We start from the raw sequence: 26,257 nt of genomic DNA on the forward strand, positions 1-26,257 counted from the left end.
AAATGGCCACAGATAAGGGCAATTTGTCAGTGCGCCAGTAAGGGGCGCTGTGACGTCATCAAGAAAAAAACTTGGGCCTAACCTTAACCTCTTTTACAGAGACAGTACTGCACATACTTGGGTCTTTTTTAAATATTTATTATATTTATATCAATATTTAGTTTGTACTTAGGTTCAGAGTGAGAGTACTTTTGCCACCTCTGGTTATATGACTCGGACGGAGACACGAGTCATCGCTTTTCTGGCTTAGGGGAAAGTTAGAGAACTCACACGGTGGGGTTAGTGAGTGTTCACTGGGGGGTCACCGTGGAGTGACTCACCTGGCTGCCGGGCCTCTTACTCCCGACTGCGGGATTTGCTTTGTGAGTCAGAGCAAGGAGAGCCGACTGGGCCATACTCGTCCACGTCACAGTAATTTATGAAACTTTTCATGGGCTCCTCATTAACGAAGTAAGCCGCAAACTTTTAAATCAAAAGTGGCCTTTTTCTTCCCGGGGCGCCACTCTCATTAGTCTGTCCAGTGGAGCTCTGGCACGGAAAAGCGAGACTCTCCGCTTCAGCTTGTGTTATGTTTTTGGCAAACGACTTATTTTAAGGCGACAGTGTGTCGTATATGTGCCTGTGTACACAACATTAAGGATTTGGGCCTTTCTGGTGAGATTTCAGGATGAACATACAATACTTAAGGTTGAACTTGTGAACCTGTAAAGGCTTCAAGGGAATTTTAGCTTCATCCTGACATTTCACCCAAAAGCCCAATACCCCCTGACCTTTTGTAAATAGTGTACGTGTGCCTGCATTTGTGTGGATGCGCACCTGCGCTTTGTTTGTCTTCTTCACTTTGACATCTGCGGAGGCCGGAGGTCACCTGCTGTGCCCAGATGGCAGGAAACCTCTCGAGCAACATCCTCACGCCTGGAGGCACCTGGAAGAAGACCAAAATAATGTGTGAAGAAGTACTTTTGGTTGTTGTTCTCAGGCTTGTTCTTTTATAATTTTGAATGTGTCATTTCACAGCACTTCAAGCCGCATATTCCCTCGTAATTAATAATGTTAGTAAATGGTATGCTTAGAACTTTTCTAGAACATTTTTAATGGTTGACTCTGAGCATATATCACATACAGGATACTGTGTTTAGTTCAGTGATTCCTAACCACTGTTTTATGATCCAATTACACGTAATTGGTCGGACAATTGTGATTTATTGAATAATAATAATGTATCTATATGCCTATGCCTGGGAAAACAAGTAGACGATGAGGAGATTGATCCTCAATTTTTTAGTACAGTATCTATGACAATTTTGTTTGGTGGTGTGGCATGTAATGTAAAATTCATGCTTTGGCTCAAATAAAGCTGGGGAATGCTGGTTTTGGTTTTAGGTTGTCACACGGTCCACTGGGCCTATCAATCAACACACACACACACACATTTTTATACACACACACACTTTGGAAAGAAAACAACTGACCTCTGAATGCTGAGGCGCTTGTGAATGTCTATAGTGCTCCCTACTGGTTAGTAGCAAAATATACATCTAAAATATAATTGAATGGGCAATCGAAAAATAAACGAATACAATACCAGTTCCCACCTTTTTGAGTCGTTGTTTATTTTTATTATTTTGTATGTTCTAGGCGATGTTTCACATTCTTTCTGAAATTGAGTGAAGCAATGACAAGTTTCCATGTCAGTACAGGCTTATAAGAGGAAATACAACAGGAAAATACTGCCAACTTTGGTTTTTAGTTCAATTTCATGTCATAAATAATATTTAACATCGACGTTAGCTTAAAAATAATGGCAATAATACTTACGTACTTACGTCGTTTGGTGTTTTGTGTTCTACGTAATGTTGGCGAACATTGTTAATTGTAGTTTTGGTTAAGAAGTTGTGTTTTAGAGTATATTTTGACTTGTTCAATCAAAATAAACACATTAGAAGACAAAAGCTCGTTAGGCTCGACCACGAGCAACTTTGCGACCTTTGCGACAGTCCGTCAATGGCGCATGCGTCGGAATACGGCAGCGTGAAGAAGATGGCGGAGGGAGTAAACGATTCCGAGCTACTCAAGGAGAAGGCCAATAAATACTTTAAAGGTGAGCAGGCAGCGCTGTCAAGTTGTTGGCTCGCTTCAGCGGCCGAACGCAGACAAGAGCGTCCCAGCCGATCGCGTCGAGGGGGTTAATGATGCTTTTTAAACGGCGCAGATCACAGCCCCACGTCAATGTAATGCTAGGCTAGCGAGGCAGGCTAACGCGTGAAGCCCATTCATTGAGCTCCTGAAAGCGCTTAGCCCACTCGGCTAGCTCCGGCTAACTTCGTCTTAAACCGCGTGAGTCATTGTCCCGTGCAAGTCAAGTTCACTTCACAGTCACTTTGACCCCGATCCGTTAAACTACATGACCGATTGTTTTTGCAAGATTTTGCAAGACACAATTGACGTTACCTGCCGCGCGTAGAAGTTGCTAGAATATTCCCGTTAAATAAGCAGAATCATCATGTGATCAACGGCATTCTCTCCTCGCCAATATTATTATTATCTTTACCAAAGGCCAATTAAACATCGTAAATGCAGTACGAGCAGAATAATTGCTAATTTTAGAAGGGGTGAAAAGCCGTAATGTTATGACATTAAAGTTTTTTTAATCTAACAGAGTCGTATTTTTGTAAATGTTCAATAAGGTAATAGTCATATTTTAATTAGCGAGTAACAGTAATATAACATTTTGCTTTTTATTCTGGAAAATACTTATTTTTACTTAAAAAATAGGATTCTATTCCTTGAATGACAATGTCTTTTTGTTCTCTGGGGAAAAAAAAGAAAGGACTTTGAGCAACAGCATTCTTTGATTTCCATAAGACGACAACTGTATTGACTTTGCAGGATTGTTAGATTTTTAATATATCAACATGTACCCTATGACCATGACCAGGTTGACTGAGAATGTTTGTGTTTGAATATGCAGATAAAGACTATGAAAATGCAATCAAGTTCTACTCAGAGGCCTTGGAGGTCAATCCATCCAATGCCATCTACTACAGCAACCGCAGCCTGGCGTACCTGCGCACCGAGTGCTACGGCTACGCCTTGGCGGATGCGACCAAGGCCCTGGATATTGACAAGAACTATATCAAAGGCTATTACCGCCGAGCCACCTCCAACATGGCACTGGGCAAATTCAAGGCAGCGCTCAAGGACTACGAGACGGTAAGGTGGGCTGAAGAGAAGGAAACCCGAAAGGCTTTGCCAGGTCTACACTCATCTAATCTCCACATTTTGAAAGAGGGATTATGAGCTAATCCTGTCGTAATGCCAAAGTGTCGAGCGTGCAAGTGTCGGTGTCGTGGCTTCCCTTTAAGAGTAATGCAAGTAATCCCTCATTGAGGCACTCTGCATGTCTTTGAAGAAATATCTTGATGAATAATGACTCAAATCAAACAAATTTGGGTGGGTGTCAATACTGCAACAAAGTCAAACAAGAGCAACTTTTAAATGCGTCGTGTGACGACAGGTAGTGCGCGTTCGACCAAACGACAAGGACGCAAAAATGAAGTACCAGGAATGTAATAAGATCGTCAAGCAAAAGGCCTTCGAGAGAGCCATCGCCAGCGACGAGATCAAAAAGTCAGTCGTCGACTCGCTGGACATCGAAAGCATGAGTAAGTGGCAAAATGAGTGTGCAAAGTACATTTATTACATTTGTTTTCATGTAAATCCAAATTACATACCCCATCCAAAGAGTGTGTCGTTCTCGCTCTGAAATGATGCCCCTCTCGCGTCGCAGCGATCGAGGACGACTATACGGGCCCCAAGCTGGAGGAGGGCAAGGTCACGCTGAAGTTCATGAAGGAAATGATGGACTGGTTCAAGGAGCAGAAGAAATTGCACAGAAAGTGCGCGTATCAGGTAAGGCAATGCTCACACTAGAAAGCGCAAGACAGAGACAAGCAGATGTGCAATGAACTGTTGTCTTTTGCAGATTTTAGTGCAAGTGAAAGACCTTTTATCCAAACTACCAAGTCTCGTTGAAGTCGCATTACAAGAGGTGAGAATGTCATTTTTAGTTTCTTAAGGTCTAAAGTCACTATTCATTATCCATCATAGTTGTGAATGTAAATACTTTTTGCCCCGTGATCAAATAAGTCAATTCTTTCTCGATTCTTCTTTTCTTTCCAACAGGCGGAAAAAATAACCATTTGTGGCGACACGCACGGGCAGTACTACGATCTCCTCAACATTTTCGAGTTGAACGGCCTGCCGTCGGAGAGCAATCCTTACGTATCCTTTCGGTTTCAAACTGTTTACTGTCAATATTTATGTGGTTAAAACAAACAACCTGGTTTCAGATTGGCCCGCTAGCTTAATGCAAATATGAATGGGAAATGCCCTTGACGCGCGAAAGATTAGCATTGATAGCAATTTTGCAACTTCAAATCTTATAACCTTTTCTTAACTGTGCTGAAATCAGCTGTTCAATGGTGACTTTGTGGATCGCGGCTCTTTCTCCGTGGAGGTGATTCTCACCCTGTTTGGCTTCAAGCTGCTTTTCCCCGACAACTTTCACCTACTTCGAGGTGAGCGTTAGGGCGGAAACACGCACGACGGCCCATTTCGCCTTCTGCAGCGATAACCTAAGATGGCCGATCCGCAGGTAACCACGAGACGGACAACATGAACCAGATGTACGGCTTTGAGGGCGAGGTGAAAGCCAAGTACACGGCGCAGATGTTCCAGCTGTTCAGCGAGGTTTTCCAGTGGCTGCCACTCGCGCAGTGCATCAACAGCAAAATACTGGTAGGGAGAGCCGCAACGTGGGAACGGACGTTGCTAAAACACGCTCTGCTAAAATCCGGTATTTCTTCAATCAAGTGTTTTAGTGGTGAACAGTCAAGATCTGGTTTTATTGTACCTCAGGTGATGCACGGTGGGTTGTTCAGTGAAGACGGCGTCACGTTGGAGGACCTCAGGAAGATCGAGAGGAACAGACAGCCTCCAGACTCAGGTACAGTCAGCCTGTGTGTTATTTTAAAAAATAATATGTAGTACAATAAACAATATATTTATTCGACATAAGAATTTTGGGGTTATAGCAACGTTTTTTTTTTCCCCACTCGTTTTTGTTTCGCAGGTCCCATGTGTGACCTCCTCTGGTCGGACCCCCAGCCTCAGGTCAGCGCTGCCCTAGAACCTCATGAGCCTATTTCAATAACTTCCAGAAAGAATGTTCTCAACGCCTGTGTTTGATGCAGAACGGCCGATCCATCAGCAAGCGAGGCGTGAGCTGCCAGTTCGGGCCCGACGTGACTGAGCGTTTCCTGGATCAGAACAAGCTGGACTTCGTCATCCGAAGTCACGAAGTCAAGGCGGAGGGCTACGAGGTCACTCACTCAGGAAAGTGCATCACAGTCTTCTCGGCACCCAACTACTGGTGAGTAACCCCTTGCCCCGTTTTGGATGACCGAGCGCCACGGGTCGATAACGACTGGTCTTCCGCCGTCCCCCAGTGACCAGATGGGAAACAAAGGAGCTTTCATCCACCTCAGGGGATCCGATCTCAAGCCAGAGTTCCACCAGTTCACTGCTGTGGTCAGTATCATGCAGAAATACACTCGGTCCAATGGGAGCACTCCGTGTGAATACAAACAGCACCAAAGTACTGGTTAACAATTGTATAAATGGTTTCTTCCTCACTTTGCCTTCCAGCCTCATCCGAATGTCAAGCCCATGGCGTACGCCAACACGCTAATGCAGCTGGGGATGATGTAGACCCTGGAAAAAGGACTCGGTCCGCCAAAACCGCCGGAAGCATCACACTTCACGCCCTTCAGTGCTCCCTGACTCCCACTTGGGCCGAAGGGATCCCACTCCCCCTCGCTTTAATGAGGGAGATCCCTTAGAACCCCCTCGCCTGGTCCACATGTTTACCACTTCCAAACTGGATAACACTTCCAGCGTATGCTCGCCTCATACATCAATTCAACCTTCAAACTCCTGGATGTGTCTCTTAAGATTTTGTTGAAGCTATTTTTAAATGGATCACCTCTCGGGTCCATACCAAAGATCTGTAATTGAATGATAGTCAAGGTTTCACCCAGGAGCGACTCTCAAAGAGTTTAGAACGTGCACACATCCAATATGGTTCAAGAGCGTCATTTCTGTCAATGTATCTTAACAGTAGGTCATTTTTTTTCCACGTTCTTTTCAGGAATACAAGCTTATCCGTACATGTAATGATCCCAGCTCAAAAAGAGAGACTGACTCTGGGTTCACACCGTGGTGCTGTTTACCATTTTTGATGTGTTAGCTAGAACAGGTCAACGTTTAATTTGCACTGCTGCTGCTTCTTCCGGAGGAAGATACCGCTGCTCCCTCTCCGCCCTGCCATCTTCTCACCCTGGCAGCTCACACACTGCCCCCGTTTTCCGAACCCAAACACCCGACATGTCACCCGGAATTGTGGATTATTCCAGTAACACACAAAAATGTAAAAACGTCCAAAATGTAACCCTGTCTTGAAAACGCACAGTCGCATTGTCTGATGACTCTACTTTTTAGGTAAAGATATACACTGATGTGTATGTATATATACTGTATCATTATTGAGATTCCATGTAATGTTTGGAGAAAAAAACAATTAAAAATCAATTCAGAGATTTTATAAATGTTTGTGTCCTTAATTTTGGACAATAGAAATTAAGAATTCTATTGTTGTGTGGTCATTTTGAATATGCTTTGACTTGCCTTATCCGCTGGATTAGCGTCGTTTTCCGTTCGCGTCAGCAACAGTCGCTGGCATTATGCCACCCAAATAAACCCTGGTACCTGTTTACAAACATTAAAATGTATGTCATTTTCATGTAGGTAGTCATTCGTAGACATTTAAAAAAGTTACAAGCCTATTTTAATAGAACAAAAAAGTACAAATCTGTTTTCAGTTGTATGGAGTAAAGAAAAAATAATTCGCGCCACAACAGTAGCACAGTGCGACGGAAGTCATTCGTTAAAAAATATCTTCAGAAATTGTAAGACTATCATTACTATCCATACGTGAATACAAAAAAATATAAAATTCAGACAGCAAATTGTTGTAAGTATAAAACTTGAGAGAAAAATGATAAAAGGGAAAAAAGACATACAGGTGGCAGTCGCATGTCTATGACGTCATCGAGCAGCCTATCTGGTCACTCCGATATGACGTCAGGTGCGCACCGCGTTGTCAACATTGCGCGAGTTTCACCTTGTTTTCAATCCCCCTGGACACGCATATGAAGTGACCCGACATCGACAACGAGGAGTAGGCCCAACATGCCCAAATACTGTTCGGTGTCAAATTGTAAGAATGATTCAACGAGCGGCAGCGGTCGAAAAAGCTTTTACAAGTAAGACAGCTTGAATAAGCGTCGTTTGACGTGAAGCCATTTCGGTCGTCCCTGGCGACCGCGTGTCTCTTGTTTTTGGTGGTATTCACTTTAAAACTACTATCTAATTTCTGTTTCACACATTTATTGCTAAGGAAAACATGAACGGGTTTTAATTGGAGAATCCACTTGAGGACGTGTACGTGTGCTATGTTTTGACCTTTGACACCGGAGTCATTTTTGTTTATTCATACATGACGTGACGTGTTAATTCTCGAGGATACCCGAACGAAGTGGCCACAGATTTCGAACCCATGTACAACTTTTTGTAAAAATTTAATCTACTCAATCGTGACAACGCTACTCTTTCCCATACATGTGCCAGTTGTATTTCTAATTTACTGATTCCATGGTGCTTCCGTATAGTGGTTGTGTTAAATTTGTAATCCACTTCAATATCGAACCTGTGTTACATTTCGAAATCAATTTAAAATCAAAATCCACCTATTTTATCTTTATTAAGAACACGCATTCTACTTGGTCCTACTAGGTTCCCGCTGCAGGATCCTGAGCGGCTGCAGCTTTGGCTGAGAAACATCGGTCGGGACAACTGGACCCCGTCTCGACACCAGTACATCTGCCACGAGCACTTTGAGTCATCGTGCTTCAAGGTACGCTGGGGCACTCGATACCTGGAGAACAACGCCGTGCCCACCATTTTCCGGAGGGTCGAGGTAACACACGAGCAACAAAGTACTCTCTTCTTCCATTCACAATTTAGAATCATTTTAATTTACATATCCCATAAACATTGCTTCCATGCACAACCTCCAGTGAATTTTGAATGCCAAACCAGATTTCCACATCTTTGTAGAAACGGAAATCGATGGATGACAATGAGAAGAAAGCCAAAGTGCTTCGGAGGGAGGCGGTCTTGGCGGAGGAGCCGGGCGGGCCGAACCCGGCCGCGAACCCGGCCGCGAACCTCTCTTACCTACCTACACTACCGATCATCCCTCCCTTAATGCAAGCGGCGGTTGGGCACAACAGCGGCGAGATAGTTCTGCTACCCGCCGATTGCCAAGGGGAGCTGGCGGGCGCCTTTTTCAACCCCGCCCATAGACTTACGCTCCAAGAAGTACCCGTCGAGGAGCTGTGCCAAACTCAGGTCATCGCCTACTTGGAGTCCACACCCAACGTACTTCCCAACCACCTGCTGGTCTCCTCGAACACGGTGCTGTCATCTGCTCTGAGCGCTGAGCCCATCGCGTCCACATTGCCTATTGTGTCCAAACACGCCGCCCCGCCGTCGTCACCGCCACTCCAACTCGAAGGAGGCTCCGACCAACAGGATGACGACGATGACGACGTGGACAATTGGGACCACCAACTGGAGGAGCACTGGTGAGATGTTTTTGTGTGACTCTCAGACATGAATGAACATGCACATCCTGATTAACTAACGGGACAGCTACCACAAGCACCGGCTGAGCAAGGAGCAGCTGGAGGCCGTTGTGGCCGAGCTGCAGAAGAAAGTGAAGGTCTTGCAGCAGAAGCACCGGCGCCACCTGGACAAACTGCTGGGCCTGGAGAACGCCGTCAGTCAGATGAGGCAGAAAAACCTCATGACCGAAGAGCGACTGCAGCTCCTGGAGAGGGTGAGGAACATCACATTCTCAATAATCTCATCTTTCTCAAGATGGTGCTGCAGAGCTGTGTCGAACATCTTTTATGTTCTGACATGTTCAGGCGTACGTCCAGAACAGCGCCAGCGTGTGCGACACCGGCGAGACCGTAGCCATCATCTACGAGGAGGACGACGCGGCGTATTTCTACACGCTCAGCGACGGCGAGGAAAAGCTGTGATGCCACAATTTTGTTGTTGTTGTTTTGCCCTTTAATAAAAACGTGGATCACACTGATTTGCACAATTACGGATGTTATCAGGGGACTGTTCTCAATGTGTATGTTTTTTTTAATCGTTCTTTTTTTCCTGCAACCACTTTTTGTTCAATTTAAGTGTCATAACAAAAATGTAATTAAAACTAACTTCACGTGTGCTGGGTCGATTGGGGATATATTTCTGACCACTAGAGAGCAGTAAAGGTCTTTGCCTCAATCTGCGTTGCGCACAACACGTATCCACCTGCGGCTATTTTATAAGGTCACAGAGGTGATGTTTTGTATTTTTTTAAACCAAGAACCAGGTTTCCCGTCCAGCTTCCGTTCCCACCCGAGTGTCTCGGCGCTGGCCTGCTATCTGTGCTAGCTGCTGGAATTTAAGGGAGGGATTTTTTTTGCCTCTTCATCTTGCCTGAACTTTTATCAGCAAGCATTAACTCACATCTGCTTCTTTAGTGCTGAGCTAATGGCCCAACGTTCCAGCACAACACACCCAGACTCACACACGTACACACAACTACAAACGTCAGTACAATCTGACCCAACAAAGTCAACACACCGTTCTGTCCTCCCTTTTTTTGTCAGCACTCGAGCTTCCTATTTCTGTTAATTGTGCATGTTATGTCAATAACTGAATTCAAGTTGCTGCAGACTGTCGGACATATTTTGCAAAGAGCCGTCGTGGGCCCTGCATTTTGTTCTTGGGCCTTCAGTATGGACATATGGCAACGGTGCACCTGCAGAAGTTCAAAATGAATATTGGTTTAACTACATGCCAAAATAATTAATTGCTCAAACAGAATACTTTACAGGTTAAGGCTGGACTGATTAATCGGATGGGCGAAATAATCGGTCAATATTAGCTCTTTTCCAATGGGCAGAATTGAAGTCGCAGTCTTGCTGTTACAGATGAGCACATTTATTGCATCTCCATGCATGAGAAGACACAGTGTGCTTGTGTATTTCCAAGCAGTTGGATTGGGGGAAGGGAGGGGGGTTCCTTTTCATTCCAACTTCAGGTGCCAGGCAACCTCTCAGCCCTCCACATTCCCCGGTTTCGGTCATGTGACCACTTGTCAGCAGCCTCCTTTAGCCAGAGCCAGCCGAACGCGACCAGACCCTCATCTAAAATAACTAGAACACGTACACTCACTGTTTGTATATACAAACTCCTGCGGGTCAGATTTAATTTACATAAATCCGCAACAAATATAATAATTGAGTGTAATTGATTTGTACTGTGGCAATCCCTTGGGAATTAATTGGTTTTTTTTTTTTTTGATGTGAGGGTCAATGATTACCTCAATGGTGCTTAAACAAGCCTGAGGGGCTGACTCATGTTAGCGGATCACAAACACACCAACGCAACATTGTTGCAATAGAATAGTTACCAAAAAAAAACGTTACCATAAAAAATATAGTAATAAGGCCTAATTTAATCATATAATTCATTAGATCAAATTTATATCTGCATCTATAAACAATTTAAATTATGCTAGCATTGAATTAACTCCACAACATTGCAGTTTAGCGTCATCGGCATTCAAACACAAATTTCTACAGAAATTGAATCTTCTCGTTACTTGAATGTGCTTTCTTGGCTGACGTCATTGTAGCCGCTTTAATTACAGCGGCTACGTCACACTGAGTCGTTGTGGACGGCGACACCGATCCACAACCGTAACTCGACGCACCTCGTCTTATCAATCGTCCATCAATATTTTAGAATCCTGCCACCTGTCGGGTGTGACATATTGGCTAGAACTACATTTCTACTCACAGGCCATTTTATTAGGGACACCAGCTAGCTGAGCTGTCTCAAACTAAAATGGTGACTAAGAAAGTTCAACGCAAACAAGAGCGCCTCTCGTGAATGGAGCGCTTTGTTTGAGTAGGAGCCCCATAATTTATCGCCACATAAAACTAAAGGTCTCTGCGAGCGCGCCCAAAAAAGAAAAAAAGATCACCTTAATTCAAACATGAGAGTGTTTATTGTCAGAAGATACAAGCACAGAAAAGTTGCATGTTGAACAACGTTCGTAGTATTGACGTCACAGTATACGTGTCACGTGATTCGATTAATCACGCTCTTATCGTTGTTTATTAAATATATGCTTGCTGATAACCCCGCTGAATTATTTCAAGTTATCTTGGAACACATTGCGGGAAATTTAGGGTGTCTGGATCACAATATTGAGCAATATTCTGTGCCGTTTGCCCAGCTATCTTTGTCGGCGATGTATAGTGACAGGCAGAACGATGAAATACTCCTCCACTACTTGGCAGAAGGTACGATGAACCATCTGAATCCTTATTTTGGTGATATTTTCGTTTGGAAATGCGCCGAGAGAATTTTTTTCTAAATGTAAAATTTACGCCTCGGCTCAGTAAAAGTTGTGAAACAATGTACTAAAGTCACCAAGTTGTCCTCAAAGTTTACAAAACATATTTGTTAGGTTAGTAGAGATTCAAAATTGATGGCAGGCTCAAAATAACACAAAACAAAAATACACGTGCCAGTTCTCTGAGAACTCAAAATTGATGCTTACAAAACTGAATGTTAGATTTCAGCGACAAATACAAAACAATGACATAGTCATCCATCATAGTGAAAATTTTTCAAAACAACAAATTTTGCTAAAAGTTTTAAATTGGCAGACTTGCTTCCTCCGCTAAACAATGTCGCTATAAATGTCAATAATTTATTATTATTTTTTAACTCGTTCCGTCCCTGCTTTATGTAAGTAAATCTACTTCTTGCTCAGATTCAATTTCTTTTAATTCCACCTCAATGTTGGCGAGATTTTTCTAAAATATGAGCCTTGGCTCAGAAGACTTTGTGAAACATCAGTCATTAGTGAGTATTAAGCAAGTCATTCGTGAGACTTACAGTTAGGAAAAAAAAATGGATACAAATCACGTGACAATTACATGAATTTTTTTTTCATCGTCCTCCGGCCGGGATGGCCTTCCGGTCTCGGTGTCCCCGTCCGTCCTCGGTCACACGTAGTCTTTCCTCTCCATCGCCTGGCCCCCCGCCGACCGGGTGGCCGAATACGCCATTCGGGAATTGCTGTAGCGGGCCTCGCTGGGCGGGCACGAGCAGCAGAGCAGTCCGCCGCCCAGGATCAGAAGGGCGGCGGCCGCCCATCCGATGTAGAGCGCGGCGCCCAGTTCCCGCCTCTGGGCATCGGTCAGCAGCGGGTTGTAGAAGTCCCGGATGATGGTGTTGGCCGTCCAGGAGACGGGGATGAGCTGCATGACGCCCGATACGATGAAGAAGATGCCGGAAGCGATCATCACCTTGGCCTTGGAGGCCTCCTCCTCGATGCAGTTGGTGCACTTGGCGCCGGTGATGCCGATCAACACGGCCATGATGGCGAGCAGGATGGAAATGACGGTGAGGGCGCGGGCGGCCTGGAGGTCTTGGCTCAAGGCCAGCATGGAGTCGTAGACCTTACACTGCATCTGGCCCGTGCTCTGCACCACGCAGGTCATCCACAGGCCTTCCCAGATGATCTGCGCCGTCACGATGTTGCTGCCGATGAAGGCCGTCACCCTCCACATGGGAAGGGCGCAAGCCACGATGCCAATGATCCATCCCAGGATGCACAGGGAGATGCCCAGCAACTCCAAACCCACGGACATCCTGCGAGCTCTTCCACCAACGTCACGCCGGAGAAACTCTTGAGGAAGTCGGCGCCCGGTGCGTGTGTGTTTTTGTGTGTGTGTGCGGAGCCAAGACGGGAGCACTTTGCTTTATAAAGTCGGGTCAGGTGGATGGGAGGAGTCCTTGGAGGAGCTGACCTCACTGCAAAGAGGGAGGGGGAAGACGGGGAGAAGAAGAGACTCAGCTCTCGGCTTTCACAATGGGCCACAATGGGGCCTTTTATCACGTCGGCAAGTGTGGCTAAGAACATTTTGGATGGTCTTCTAACTTCCAAGGGTCTTCATCGAACTCTCCCCACAAAGTCGAATCCCACAGGTGTCCCGACTCCGGACTCCATCCTAGATTGAGTAAATATTATCATTGAGTAACTCAACCACCAAAGCCCACCTGAGTCACCACCAGACCTTTTGATTGGTTGGCGGTGAAGAAGAAAGCAAAGAAGTTTGACTTTCAATTTGCGTTTGGATTTAGAGAACAAATGTCAGACAAGGATTGAAGATATTTACAGAAGTTTCTGTCGGAATGAATACGGCGTGAGTTGCTGTTTATTTTGAACACACAATGGCGGTTAGACTCTGGAACTTTCCCCAACTTGCTGGATGGCCTTTAATCACCATCTGTCTGCGGGATGTCCTTGGAATTCTTTGGCGGAATGAGCGTCTCTCTAGAAATGGCGCCCCCCCCCCTCCCCCCTCCCCTTTCCACTAACTGCCTTCTGTCCTCCCCTCACCCCCTTCCCATTCTCTCCACCATGAAGCAAGTCCTTTGTGTCACGGGCTGACAAAGTAGACGGCCGTTTTTGTTATCTGGGAGCAAACAGGCAGGTAGATGGTTGCTGTGAGAAGATCTTCTGAAGATCCCCCGGTTGGAATGAACGAGGTCGTTTGCATTCCAGAAGTAAATTTCTATCTTAAGAGCAGTGGTGGAGGATGTGGGTCGAGTCAAGTTAGAACATAGTCTTCCACGAATTGTTACCGCAAAGTTGGAAAGGTTTCGTTGTCTCGAAATGTAGAGAGAAATAGTTGCGATTTTTTTTTTACATTATAAAACATCCTGAAATGACGATTCAGGCATTCAGGCATCCAAACAGACTTTAATACAAAATAATAGTTGTGTATATTTCAGATTTTTTTTGGGGTTGATATCTAAGATGAGTTTATAATAATAACATTTTCAATAGAGGTCAAAAGTTCAGAAGCGTCCATTAAAAGCCGCATCAGACGTAGTTTCTCTGCTCATAGCCACTTGCTGGGATGGATCTGCTGGGCGGGTATACGATCTTTCCCGGGGGCCCGTACCTCTTCTCGGGCCTCGATGGGCAGCTGGAGCACAGGATGCATCCGCCGAGGAGCAAGAAGGCGGCGGCGGCCCAGCCGGCGTACAAAGCCGCGCCCATCTCTCTCTTCTGTGCGCTGAGGACCGCGGGATTGTAGAATTCGGCGATGATGGCATTGGCCGACCACGACACCGGGATGAGCTGCGTCAGCGACGCCAGGATGAACGCCGTCCCGGCTCCGATCATCACCCGGGCTTTGTCCCGCTCCTCCTCCACGCAGTTGGTGCACTTTGCCCCCGTCATGGCCACCAGGATGCCCACCAGGCCCACCACGATGGAGATGACGGTGAGAGCCCGGGCGGCCTGTAGATCGCCGCTGAGGGCCAGCATGGAGTCGTAGATCTTACACTGCATCTGACCCGTGCTCTGCACCACGCAGCTCATCCAGATCCCCTCCCAGATGTTCTGCGCCGTCACGATATTGCTGCCGATGAAGGCCGTCACCCTCCACATGGGCAGAATGCACGACGTCAGGGCCAGGATCCATCCCAGCACGGCCAGCACCACTCCGAGTATCTCCAATCCCGCCGAAGGCATGTCTCAAAAATTACGATCCTCGGCAAGCGCTCGAATCAAAATTCAAACTGTCTCCCTCTGGGTGGTGGAGCATCTAAAAAAAAACGAACTGGGCTTAATCATTCAACCCCCTCTGTCGCGTTCCCGAGTACACACAAAGTGGCTATCTCAGAAATGGACCGGTTAAAGAGTAACAGAGGTGGTCAAGAACCTGGCGATGAATGATTGAAAGTGAATATCAGCACCAGTGTTGATCTGCCGCCCTGACTTCCCCCTTCCTTAGCGAAAAGAAACTCGGGCTAACACGAGCAGCTCCACCTTCAAAGTTTCTGCGAGCCAACTCGTGTTTCTAATAAAGTGACTAGGCAGCGTGCATCATCTTGGAGGTAATTTAAATATTAAAGTTTGAATGTCTCCGCATTTCTTTTTCAGGAAGTAAATAGACAATTACAATGGTGCCAGATGGTGGGAGGGGGGGAGCAGGGGGTCTTATCAGTGTCCTTCTTTTGAAGGTCATCGTGTTTTGAAAGGTTTATTTGCCTTTGGGTTATTTTATGTATCACTTGGCTTTGTTCTGATACAAAATATTTTAAGATATACTTTTCAGTATTCGTGGCAAGACTGATAAACTATTCTCGGTTTGATAACTCATAAAGGGAGAAAAAAAAAAAGTTTAGTTGCAAAACAACAACTCCAAAAAACAGCCAAGTAGGCCACATTTGTTTGTTTAGAGTGCATTAAATAGGTCGCTCAATAGTGTGTTGAATTCAAAACGGCTGTGTGGACAATGCAATTTTTAAAAAGACTTAGCATGAGCCTAAAAGCATAATTAATCTGATATTTCTTATTGTTATACAGAATAATATTTTGCTTCTGTTTGTTAAAAAAAAAATGCATGGAGAAAAAAGAAAATAAATAATAAATGGCGATTGCGATTGAGAGATGATTAGATTCGATTTATTAGATTATTTTTCAAAATTGTTTTGGACTAAATGAGTTTTATTTCACCCATTGGGGTTGGGGGGGGGGGGGTCGTTGGAGATTAGCAGGGATCAGGTGATCAATGAAGTCTTTGTGAGGGTATCTGTTGCACATTTGGCTGATTATCCCAGAGCGAGTTAGGAAGACAACAAGACCCCCATTGTCTCCTCGTTACGTTTCCCCCGAAACTAAGTATCTCATGTCGGGGGGCTGCAGCAGGTGTGTGCGTTTTTTCTGCATAGCAACTGACACAGGTGAGGCGCTTATTATAGTGGAAGTGACTTTAATGAAGAAAAAAAAAAATCATCAACATAAAAAGTTGAGAGCTAAATGATGACTACATGATTTCATAACTTTGCTACCCTTGTCAGCTGTTTTACTTTATTAAAAACGTTTGTCTAAAAATCTAAATTCTTGCGTGACATCTATGACGAGCAACTTTTATAGCCTTGCATCCCAAAGAATATAAAAGCCAATGATGACGCCCACCACCAAGGAAACATGGCTTAGAAAAGACAAAAACAGGTCCAGGGTCCTTCAAACAACTGCTTGTTGGCGCCCCCTGCTGGTCACATCCGCAACACTTTAATCACACGTAGTCTCGCCTGTTGTACCCACGGCGAGAAACAGACGAATAGTCCACCTGAGCGGGTCTCCAGTCCCTCCGGGGGCTACAGGTGCACCAGAGTAGCGCCCCCCCAAGGATGAGCAGGCACGAGGCGGCCCAGCCAAAGTAAAGCGCGTTGCCGAAGTCCCGCTTGCCCGTCTCCTCCAGAAGCGGGTCGTAGAAGCCCAACACGATGACGTGGGCCGTCCAGGACACGGCCGCCAGCGTTAGCACTCCCGCCAGGGTCAGGACGAGCCCCCCGGCCGCCGCCAGACGCCTTTTCCCCCTCACGTCCCGGCTGCAGTCGGTGCACTGAGCCCCGGCCGTTGCCAGGGCGACGCCAACCACGCCCAGCGCCACCGAGACCACCACCAGAGCTCGGGCCGCCTGGAGTTCCCGGGGGAGCCCCAGCATGGAGTCGTGGACTTTGCAGTGCATCTGGCCTGTGCTCTGCACTGAGCAGTTCATCCATAGGCCCTCCCAGATCACCTGGGACAGCACCACGTTCTGGCCCACGTAGGCGGCCACCCGCCACATGGGAAGGCCGCACGCCACCATCGCGCCCAGCCAGCCCGCCACGGCTAGCGTCAGGCCCAGGATCTCCACGCCGGAAGAGGCCATCGTTGGGGGAGAGTCTCGCAGGTGATATGAGATCCCCTCGGCTGCAGGTCCCGAGTCCTTCTTGAGGGAGAAACTGATTGGACCTCCTTTATACAGCTCGAAGGTGGAGTCAGCGCCAGGTGCTGTCAAGCTGGCATTGAAGAAGGATGGGAAATACTTCCAGACAGACAGAGAGAGGAAATCCATATAGGTCATGTTTTCTGAAGAACAGTAGTCAAGACACGTCAAAAATAAAAAACTGTTGGAAAAAAATGGCATTTATGTCTGATCGGGTCGATTTGAGCGGACTTTATGAATGCCAAAAAAACGCCAAATCACTTTTGGAATGAGATCTGAGTGCTTCGAAGGGGAAAAAAGAACAACAATACATGTTCTTGTGTGTTTTGCCAACTTTCATGCAAACCTTCTCTACTGCTCCCACCAGCAACTGGACTTATTTGTACGTCAATACCAGGGCCTTCTTGCAATGACTCCTTCTTTATGAAACGTGATCCAGCTGTCATTAAGATGGTTCTTCTCATTTACTAAGGTCACCGTGGTTCACCAATCAGGGTGATCATTTCCCTCAACGTCCGCAGCTGCCTCTTCACACGTCAATAGAAATCAATTGTCATAGTTAAAATTGGAACTTAAAAGGAGAACCTCAAAATATATTGCACAAAACGTTTTGATGTTGAGCGGTCATGGCAGGATTATTGACTTCTACTTTTTACGCCATCAAAATGTCAAGCGGCAACAATGAACAGACCCGGCCGGCACCGCCGTCTCGGAAACCACTTAGCCAAAGGTCGAAGATTTGAGGTGCAAAAGCGGCGCACCCCCCTCGGAACTGGACATGACTAAGAATATTAATAAAAATACTAATAAATACTTTTCTAGACATTGATGGTGATTTCATAATAGCTTTTCTCAAACCTTTCAATTCCCCCTTCAACAAAGTTGGCGCACCCCCTTTTCAACACTGTCAATGGTTGCCATGCACCACTTTGAAAAAAATACAAAAATATTTATGGAAAAACTGGATTTATTTTTTCCTGTGGTATCTTTCTTTATCGGACAAGTACAAGTCTGTAGATAATCGAAATCCAAATATGAGGTGAATCATAACAGTTTTGTTGGCCAACCATTGCTGTAATCTGCTGGCATTTAATGGAAGCCTGACAACAATTTTGTATAAAAACAAGACCCAGTGGGATTTTTTTTTTTAAGTCTAAAGGTTGATAATAATGAGACATTCAGTCCAAAAGTTTCATGGCCTGAACCTGTAGCGGCCTGCAGAGCTGCTGTTTGTAAACATTAACCTGGGTGGGAGCCGGAGCCAGTCGGACCGCTTCTCCGACTTGTTTCTAACGGACAACCCAATTCATATTTTTCAACCTCTTGCATTGAAGAGGGTGAAACTTTAATCAAACATTTAATCACAGTTCCATATTTGGTTTTTTTTTAAATAAAATAAAATTATAATGCAGTTTTAATAAAATGCATTTTTAGAGAATTAACCGTATGGAAAGGCCTTTCCTCAACTTTTTCTTTTTTATCCAATCCTTATTGATTTATTGAGTAAAACCATGACTATGCTAACCGTTAGCATGTCAGAGGTGTTTTGCATTGTTTGTTAGCATCAAGCTAAGCGGACAGCAGTCAAAGCTTTGCTTGTTTTAAATACATAAAGTCTAATTCTATTTTTTTTTATGTTTGGAGTGAAAGTAAATTGACTGAGAGAGGCAGAGAAAGTTTGAAAACCTTTTTGTGATTAATTGTTTCCGGTTTGCTAAATAAACAAAATGGCCGAATTCTCTCTTCTTCTACTTCTGCTTCTTCTTCTTCTACTTCAATTCATCGTTGTGTCTTTCCTCAACTTTTATATCCGAACAGAGTCAGATAGCTTCACAAAGAGCTTTCTCCGGTGGTTTGAAAGCTTCTTTCCTCAGAGTATTAATTGTGGACATTCCTCCTGGAATTCAATATGTCCAACGATTCTAGCGTGGATCAAACGAAGGGATTGTAGTCCAGGTTTTTGGCTCCGGGACACTGCCTCCATTCATTTGTGGGATAATCTGATTCCCTGGGCGGCACTCTTGGACGCACACTCGTTGTCGGGCGGACTCACTCGTGTTTGGGAACGCTTACATCGTCTTCATCGACAAAACGGGAGACTGGACTGGACTTGAAGTTTCAGCCACAGGTCAGATTGAACTTTATGACTTTGCATGTGTGTGGACATTATTGGGTCATGTGACGTGAATAGCTGAATTATTTATTTTTTAATTGGATTTGTTCAGTGCAAAAATCACATTTAAATCAACCATATGTTATATGATGTTGAGTTTCAGCAATATTTGTTTAGGCACAAAAAATTTTGGCTGAGCTATTTTTTCCTTTCCCCGCCAAAAAACTGCTATTTGTCTTTCGGGGAGTTATGTTGTGAGTCGTTTGTTGATTTTTGTGCAATATAAATAGCAACACAAGAGCAAGCGATCATTTTGCAGCAGTCTTTTAATTTTCATATTCAGTTTTGAAAAATTTGGGCGGTTCACTTTAGCTATCACAGAACTGTTTGCAATTGTGGTATGAGTTTGCATTGTGTTGCTGGCGCTTTGCGATTCAGCTTCTTCCTTCTTGCTTGGAATTTGCATGTTGTCGCGTCAAGTCTGTTTAGTTCCTGTTGAAGATCCAGGAACCTACTAGGTCAAGTCCCGAGTGTGAACCCAAATGTGAACTTCAAACAAATTCTTGGATTGTGTTTTCACCGCTCACAATTTGACTTTGGAGCTCCATAATGAAAACAATTACTCACACCCCTGTCCTAGAAGGAGGGGCTGAATTTTGTTTCAACATGTGAGTCACATGATGGCCATCACACTCGCCTGACATGATGCGACATGCCCGGTTGGGGGAGAGGCGGCCAGGTGTGTTTCGTGCTTAAAAGTGGCACTCCAGCCCCACTCGAGCACTTATTTTCGAACTTCCATCGGATTTTGGATATGGTTTTGGCGCGCTTTCAGATGCTGGGCACCGTCCTGTGCATCCTGGGCTGGATGGGGACCATCATGGTGTGCGCCCTGCCCCAGTGGAAGGTGATGGTTTTAGCGGACCCCTTCATCCAGACGAGGCAGGCCACTTGGGAGGGCATCTGGATGATGTGCGCGATCCAGAGCACGGGACAGATCCAGTGCAAGGCCTTCGACTCCGCGCTGGTTCCGAGCTCAGATATCCTGACCGCCCGGGCCCTGATCATCGCCTCCATCTTGCTGGGCACGCTGGCGTCGCTACTGTGCCTGGCGGGCGGCAAGTGCACCAACTGTGTGTGGGACCAGGGCACCAAGATCAAAATCTGCGTGGCCTCAGGCGTGTTCTTCATCCTGGCGGGGGTACTGTGCCTCATCCCCGTGTGTTGGACGGCCAACAGCGTCATCAATGACCTTCCCCACCCGGGGACCTTTTCCCGGTACGGAGAGAAGACGAAGCTAGGGGCCGCCCTGTTCATCGGCTGGGGGTCTTCGGCCCTGCTCATAATAGGCGGCGGCCTCCTCGGCGGCGCCTTCCTCTGCGCCAACTGCCAGCCCAAGGACGACTACCCAACCAAGTCCCCGCCCTCATCTGTTCCCAACAACTTCATTTGAAGCCGGTCCAGTATTTCATCGGCGCCCACGTTTCGAGCCGCACCTGGCGACCAGAACGTCCTTGTTGACTGGAAAATGGGCAAAACATTTCTCTTGAGTTGATCATTTCCATGTTTTTATACACATATTCATATGTCAATAAATTGTCATGGAGATCATCTGTTCTTTACTGTTGGTGTTATTTTTAATTTATTATTGCGCAATTAAAAGAGTTGGATGAAATCAATTGACCTCTAAACCAGTACATTTACAATATACACTAATGTTCCTAATGCTGCCTAAAAGTTACATAAATAAGTAATTTAACTAAAAGTTACGTAAATATTAGGTAAGAGAGTGGTCGCCACAGTGACCAATAAAAAAGTACCAGTTTTAATAGTCTTATGGAAAAATATCTACAATCCCAACCACAAATTTTTAAGGCATATTTTTAATTTAAAATTGAATTGAATTTTTGATGCATATTTAACCTGAAGTTGGACAACAAGAATGGCAACCTTCTGACCTTGGAATGTTTGTGGGGGTCAGCAGACTCAGCACCACTGAAGGTGACTAGGCCCGTGTTTTCATGTAAACTCACCACAGCCAATAGTAGCCGGGATTCGCCGTTCACACGCTTCTCTGCCGTCGGTTCCGCTTCACCCCCCAACAAACTATAAAAACAAAAGCTGGCGTCGTCCCCCTCGTCTCTCTAACCGGACGTAAGTCGGCACGATGGTGTCTCAGGGCGTTCAGATGATTGGTGTCTCCATGGCGGCGGTTGGCTGGTTGATGGTCATTGTGGTGTGCGCGTTGCCCATGTGGAAGGTGACGGCTTTCGTGGGAGCCAACATCATCACGGCGCAGACCATCTGGCAGGGCCTGTGGATGGACTGCGTGGTGCAGAGCACGGGACAGATGCAGTGCAAGGTTGATGGAACATTTTTGGTGTTAGCTTAATAGCGCATTTGCATCATTTTTCTCTTTGTTTATTTTAAGGCAATGATGTTAAAATGCTTCATGTTTTGTGGAGAGAGAGAGCGAATGGGGCGTGACTAGCTAAAAGTTAGCTTAATGGCTAATTAGACTAAATCATATTTAAATGTTTATTAGTCATTTGAACTCTGACAAAAGGTCTACGACTCCATCCTGGCGCTGGAGCGGGACCTGCAGGCCGCCCGGGCCATGATCATCATCTCCATCATCACCGGGATTTTCGGGGTCATGCTGGCCATCGTGGGCGGGAAGTGCACCAATTGCATGCAGGAGGAGGCCTCTAAAGCCAGGGCGGCCATCCTGGCCGGGGTTCTGTTCCTCGTCTCCGGGCTCCTGTGCCTTATTCCCGTGTCGTGGTCGGCCCACGTCATCATCACCAATTTCTACAACCCTCTGGTCTTCGCGTCCCAGCGTTACGAGTTGGGGGCGGCCTTGTACGTGGGTTGGGCGGCCGCCGTGCTGCTGCTGATCGGCGGGGGACTCCTTTGCTGGAACTGTCCCCCCAAACACCACCAGAATCCCGGCTACGTCACCAAATTCACGGCTGTGAACTCGGTGCCCACTTCGAGGGATTACGTGTGAAACATGGTTGACGGGACTTGGAACTAAATCAAGTGGCATTAATGGTGAATTGCTGCATTCTACAGCGTGTACCCCACAAAATGTTTTTTTAATTTGCGTTAATTTACTTTTTTGCTATATGTTTGGCAAATGCTCTTTCTGAATTACCCCAGGATGCCACAAGATGGCGTAAAAGCACTGTGTAGGAGAAAATGATCCCTGCATTAGTGCAGTTATGCACTTTTTTTCCCCCTAATGATTCTTTATTCGTTCGTTGCTTGCTAAATTGTAGGATTTTCGAGTTATTATTTTTGAGGCGGCTGAACGATTTAGAAAATAAGTTTAATCGATGACTTGTCACCGCTGATTGGATTTTTGGGCTGACATGTAAAGCGAAAGCGAATGAAGTCACGTTTGTGTAAATACTTAACTTGTGTGTCACGTGATGCCTGACGGTGGTGCGGATTGTTTGATGACAAACTTCTCCGATGGTTATCATCATGGCTGAGAATGTGTGCAACACTTTTATTATAGGTCATTCTTTTAAAAGGCTGGCTATAATTGTCAATTCTACTTTGCTGAGATTTGACCTACTTAAATAACTCTATGAAATCTTTGACGTCATCAGAGTTATAAACCCATGGCGCGCATATGAAAGCGTGTTTTTCTCTCGATGCCACTCCTGTGACTGGAGAAGAAGAATCCGGTTAGGCGAGAAGAACTCACCTGCGCACCGCGAGCAAGGAACCGCCCCTTTCCACCCATACGCGTCCAAGCTTCGATCGTGTCCATAACGCAGCCTCTTGGCCATGGGGAAAATCGGCAAGGAGACAGGGGGTCAGATCATCAGCTTCATCGGGCTGGTAGGGGTGGCGGTGACCACCGGCATTCCCATGTGGAGGGTGACCTCCTTCATCGGCGCCAACATCGTCACGGGCCAGATCGTGTGGGATGGCTTGTGGATGAACTGCGTGATGCAGAGCACAGGCCAGATGCAGTGCAGGCTCAACGAGTCTGTGATGAGGCTGACCCCGGACCTGCAGGCGGCCCGGGCGCTGGTCATCATCTCACTGGTCTTCGGCTTCATCGGTTTCATGATCACCTTCATCGGCGCAAAGTGCACCAGCTGCCTGACGAAGGAGGCCTCCATGTCCAAGGTGGTGATCATCGGCGGCTGTTTACTCATCGTGGCCGCCGTGCTCGTCCTCATCCCGGTCACGTGGTCGGCCACCATCACCATCACCGACTTCCAGAACCCCCTGACCATCAACACGCAACGGAGGGAGATCGGAGCGGCCATCTACATCGGTTGGGGGTCCGCGGCCATTCTCCTGGTGGGCGGCATCATCCTCACCACTTCGTGCCCGCCACAGAGGCCCACGTACGGATACCCCGGCTACCAGGCCCCGTACGGGTCCGCGTACGGCAACGGGTCGACGTACGCGCCTGTTTACGCACCGACCTCCAGCCAGCCCTACGCGCCAAGCGGCTCGTATTATCCCAGCAAGCCGTACGTGGCGCCCTCCGGGTACGAGCCGCGGCAGTACATTTAAACAGGGCGACCTCAAATCAGACTGGATCAAAACTGTACCAAGAAAGACTGGAATGTGACATTATTCTATAATAAGTGTTAATTATTTGCAGTTTTGAGCTATTTTCAAGCCGGTCTTGTCGCTGTGCCCCGCAAATAGCAATATTCGACGGTATTTTTTGTCATGTTTATGGAAATCTTTCAACTTTCATATTTTTTTGAGTTTTTTTTTCGACCCAAATTGAGTCCATTCACGCTTAGGAAAAATTGAATGAGCTTTTTTTTGCGGCATCATCAACATGCTCATTTGCACTGGACGTTACAATTGTGAAATTATCTTTTGTACTCATGTTCTGTTGATTTCGTGTAAATAACTTTGAATTGAAATAAAATGTCTGAGTGGATACCAGAACTCTTTTGTGGCATCATTATTAAGAGCTCTGCTCCCCTAAATCAAAACAGGAACAAAACCAAGAACTTGTGCAACACTGTTTCAGAAGTTTAAACAAAGAAAGCTGCTTCATTACAATTTCTTGTAGCAGTATTTGTTAATCTGTTAATTTATAAATTATAATGTAATATTGTTTCAGTCATTTAAAGGGATACTATTAGCCCATAGCTACATTTAAATATAATTAATATAATATATATATAAATTAACAAGGAAGGAAATTTCGTCTTGTGTCTCAGCATGATTGCCGACGTCATTTTGATTTTCCAAAACAAGGCCATCTACGTCCCCTCGTGATACAACCGCACCTCCGAGGATTGTCACTTTGGAAACCGGAAGTGGGTGACGAGCCACCAATTGGGTGTCGGTGCGTCGTTTGAATCAAGAATGCAACCTCATTTACATCCAGTCATAGAGGAAACGATGATGTGAATCTCGTCGAAACTCTACTTGGCCCTCCGTGAAGAATCTGGCCAGGCAGGTTCGTGTCACAGGCTACCGGTTTCAGTAAAACTTGGCTTCTGGACTCCGCCCCCGGTAGGGTTGGTCGTCCTTAAAGCCAAGCGGAAGACTCCGGGCTGCTTATTCCTTCCGCTCAACTGACTCGTTCAGCTCTTACTCTTACTTCTTCGAAAACCAAACACAAAGACGTCAAGATGGTGTCGCTGGGCCGCCAAATGCTGGGCTTCATCCTGGCCATCATCGGCTTCTTAGGAACCATCATCGTGTGCGCCCTTCCCATGTGGAAGGTGACGGCTTTCATCGGCGCCAACATCGTGACGGCGCAAGTCATCTGGGAGGGTTTGTGGATGAACTGCGTCACGCAGAGCACAGGCCAGATGCAGTGCAAGATCTACGACTCCCTGCTGGCGCTTCCTCAGGACCTCCAGGCCGCCCGGGCTCTGGTGGTCGTCGCCATCATCGTGGCAGCCTGCGGGGTCATCCTGGGCATCGCCGGAGGGAAATGCACCAACTTTGTGGAGGATAAGACAGCCAAAGCTAAAGTGGCGGTGGCAGCGGGCGTGGTCTTCATCTGCGCAGGGGTCCTGGTCCTCATCCCCGTGAGCTGGTCGGCCAACACCATCATCCGAGATTTCTACAACCCCATCTTGACCAACCCGCAGAGGAGGGAGCTGGGCGCAGCACTCTACATCGGCTGGGGCACGGCGGCCCTGCTCCTCTTGGGCGGCGCTCTCCTGTGCAGCTCCTGCCCACCCAAGGACGGACCCGAGTACCCCGTCAAGTACTCGGGCGCCAGATCCACAACCACCAGCCGGGCCTACGTCTGAGGACTGACCAGGAAAAGACTTTGAAGTACAAGCCAACCTCGTTTCGCGGACGACCCCCACCCCTTTGGCGGACAAGTCGATTTTCCGGCAAATTCTGCTCCGGTTCACAAACTATGTTTTCTGTCGCAGCATCTGCACGGAACAGTCAGATGTGCTTTCTTTTTTCTTTGTGTTTTTTTTTTTGCTCCTCTCGATCGGACTCCAACAGCTGCCAAACATGACAATGCAGTTTGTGTTTTGGCAAAATATTTTGTGTGTTCACTATCCAGTCCTGTGGGAAACCAAGATGATGAGGCGTGAAAAACGCCCGAAGACCGAGCTCAAATGTTTATCTATCTTGTGCCAAAAGAAACTAACAAGTATGATCCGACGCTATTTGTACAGCCACATATTATTTTATGAATGTTTTGCGTGGAAAATACTCTTTCGTAATCTTTTTTTTATTTTTTTTTATTACCAATGTCACTGATATTTAATAAAGCATATACTTAACCTGACGCCATTTTGTCAATGTGTTTTTTCAACCACATCTCACATTTTGGAGTTACTCATAGCAAAACAAAACCTACCAAATGTATTTTTATAAACTAGCAATTTGATTGCTAAGTTTTGTCAGTTAATATTGAAGTGGGTCATCAAGAAGAGCCGGAATGTGGATTGTTCAACCAGTTCAGCCGGTTGCACCACATCTGCATATTTGTGAAACTTTTGTGCCAAACACACAAGAACTCAACAAACCTTTTTATGCTGAGAGCTACTTTTTGTTTTTTTCCCCCCCTCACTTTTTAGTCTGCTTCTCCTTGTTTCATTACCTGTCTACATGTGTTGCT

At 46.1% G+C, this 26,257-nt stretch overlaps 10 protein-coding genes across 15 annotated transcripts in view; 6 read left to right on the forward strand and 4 right to left on the reverse strand.

Annotated features, from left to right (window-relative positions):
- The window catches only part of LOC119133099 (cyclin-dependent kinase-like 1), a 22,360-nt gene extending 18,542 nt beyond the window's left edge, over nucleotides 1-3,818 (reverse strand). The window contains exons 1-4 of one of the 5 annotated variants that reach the window (XM_037268777.1): nucleotides 1,819-1,994; nucleotides 1,596-1,657; nucleotides 1,473-1,515; nucleotides 817-925 (exon numbers count right to left, since the gene is read on the reverse strand). The gene's annotated coding sequence lies outside the window, so the exon portion shown is untranslated. Of the gene's footprint in view, nucleotides 1-816; nucleotides 926-1,472; nucleotides 1,516-1,595; nucleotides 1,658-1,818; nucleotides 1,996-3,734 lie in introns of those variants that run through there. The other 4 variants (XM_037268782.1, XM_037268778.1, XM_037268776.1 and 1 more) reach the window with 4 other exon arrangements.
- Nucleotides 1,953-6,668, forward strand: ppp5c (protein phosphatase 5, catalytic subunit). Its single transcript, XM_037268774.1, has 13 exons — nucleotides 1,953-2,101; nucleotides 2,972-3,213; nucleotides 3,518-3,665; nucleotides 3,791-3,912; nucleotides 3,986-4,051; nucleotides 4,186-4,284; nucleotides 4,475-4,580; nucleotides 4,658-4,800; nucleotides 4,921-5,008; nucleotides 5,135-5,175; nucleotides 5,256-5,434; nucleotides 5,511-5,592; nucleotides 5,710-6,668. The coding sequence occupies exons 1-13, from the start codon at nucleotides 2,005-2,007 to the stop codon at nucleotides 5,770-5,772; spliced, it is 1,476 nt and encodes a 491-aa protein (XP_037124669.1). The 5' UTR covers nucleotides 1,953-2,004; the 3' UTR covers nucleotides 5,773-6,668.
- A 510-nt stretch (nucleotides 6,669-7,178) lies between these two features.
- Nucleotides 7,179-9,298, forward strand: LOC119132794 (THAP domain-containing protein 5-like). The gene is made up of 5 exons (XM_037268279.1): nucleotides 7,179-7,385; nucleotides 7,915-8,098; nucleotides 8,239-8,768; nucleotides 8,836-9,022; nucleotides 9,114-9,298. The coding sequence occupies exons 1-5, from the start codon at nucleotides 7,312-7,314 to the stop codon at nucleotides 9,228-9,230; spliced, it is 1,092 nt and encodes a 363-aa protein (XP_037124174.1). The 5' UTR covers nucleotides 7,179-7,311; the 3' UTR covers nucleotides 9,231-9,298.
- Nucleotides 9,299-11,234: 1,936 nt separating this feature from the next.
- On the reverse strand, nucleotides 11,235-13,084 carry LOC119132409 (claudin-3-like). The gene has a single exon (XM_037267645.1). It carries the CDS (start codon nucleotides 12,912-12,914, stop codon nucleotides 12,267-12,269), a length of 648 nt encoding a protein of 215 aa, XP_037123540.1. The 5' UTR covers nucleotides 12,915-13,084; the 3' UTR covers nucleotides 11,235-12,266.
- A 925-nt stretch (nucleotides 13,085-14,009) lies between these two features.
- Nucleotides 14,010-14,946, reverse strand: LOC119132408 (claudin-4-like). Its single transcript, XM_037267644.1, has one exon. The coding sequence runs from the start codon at nucleotides 14,807-14,809 to the stop codon at nucleotides 14,153-14,155; it is 657 nt and encodes a 218-aa protein (XP_037123539.1). The 5' UTR covers nucleotides 14,810-14,946; the 3' UTR covers nucleotides 14,010-14,152.
- Nucleotides 14,947-14,992: 46 nt separating this feature from the next.
- LOC119132407 (claudin-like protein ZF-A89) lies at nucleotides 14,993-20,784 on the forward strand. Its single transcript, XM_037267643.1, has 2 exons — nucleotides 14,993-15,174; nucleotides 20,003-20,784. Exon 2 carries the CDS (start codon nucleotides 20,003-20,005, stop codon nucleotides 20,618-20,620), a length of 618 nt encoding a protein of 205 aa, XP_037123538.1. The 5' UTR covers nucleotides 14,993-15,174; the 3' UTR covers nucleotides 20,621-20,784.
- Nucleotides 16,039-16,997, reverse strand: LOC119132410 (claudin-9-like). Its single transcript, XM_037267647.1, has one exon. It carries the CDS (start codon nucleotides 16,995-16,997, stop codon nucleotides 16,359-16,361), a length of 639 nt encoding a protein of 212 aa, XP_037123542.1. The 3' UTR covers nucleotides 16,039-16,358.
- Nucleotides 20,785-21,302: 518 nt separating the features above from the next.
- LOC119132171 (claudin-4-like) lies at nucleotides 21,303-22,586 on the forward strand. Of its 2 annotated transcripts, XM_037267179.1 has the most exons (3): nucleotides 21,303-21,529; nucleotides 21,734-22,213; nucleotides 22,263-22,586. In XM_037267179.1, the coding sequence occupies exons 1-2, from the start codon at nucleotides 21,335-21,337 to the stop codon at nucleotides 22,175-22,177; spliced, it is 639 nt and encodes a 212-aa protein (XP_037123074.1). In that variant the 5' UTR covers nucleotides 21,303-21,334; the 3' UTR covers nucleotides 22,178-22,213; nucleotides 22,263-22,586. The 2 variants fall into 2 exon arrangements, with proteins under 2 accessions (XP_037123074.1, XP_037123073.1); XM_037267178.1 differs by having other exon boundaries at nucleotides 21,734-22,586.
- A 330-nt stretch (nucleotides 22,587-22,916) lies between these two features.
- cldnf (claudin f) lies at nucleotides 22,917-23,982 on the forward strand. The gene has a single exon (XM_037267176.1). The coding sequence runs from the start codon at nucleotides 22,966-22,968 to the stop codon at nucleotides 23,707-23,709; it is 744 nt and encodes a 247-aa protein (XP_037123071.1). The 5' UTR covers nucleotides 22,917-22,965; the 3' UTR covers nucleotides 23,710-23,982.
- Nucleotides 23,983-24,703: 721 nt separating this feature from the next.
- Nucleotides 24,704-25,924, forward strand: LOC119132172 (claudin-4-like). The gene is made up of 2 exons (XM_037267180.1): nucleotides 24,704-25,594; nucleotides 25,765-25,924. Exon 1 carries the CDS (start codon nucleotides 24,795-24,797, stop codon nucleotides 25,425-25,427), a length of 633 nt encoding a protein of 210 aa, XP_037123075.1. The 5' UTR covers nucleotides 24,704-24,794; the 3' UTR covers nucleotides 25,428-25,594; nucleotides 25,765-25,924.
- Nucleotides 25,925-26,257: the final 333 nt, after the last annotated feature.

The sequence above is a fragment of the Syngnathus acus genome, chromosome 13 (genome assembly GCF_901709675.1).
Source record: "Syngnathus acus chromosome 13, fSynAcu1.2, whole genome shotgun sequence".
Lineage (NCBI taxonomy): Eukaryota > Metazoa > Chordata > Actinopteri > Syngnathiformes > Syngnathidae > Syngnathus > Syngnathus acus.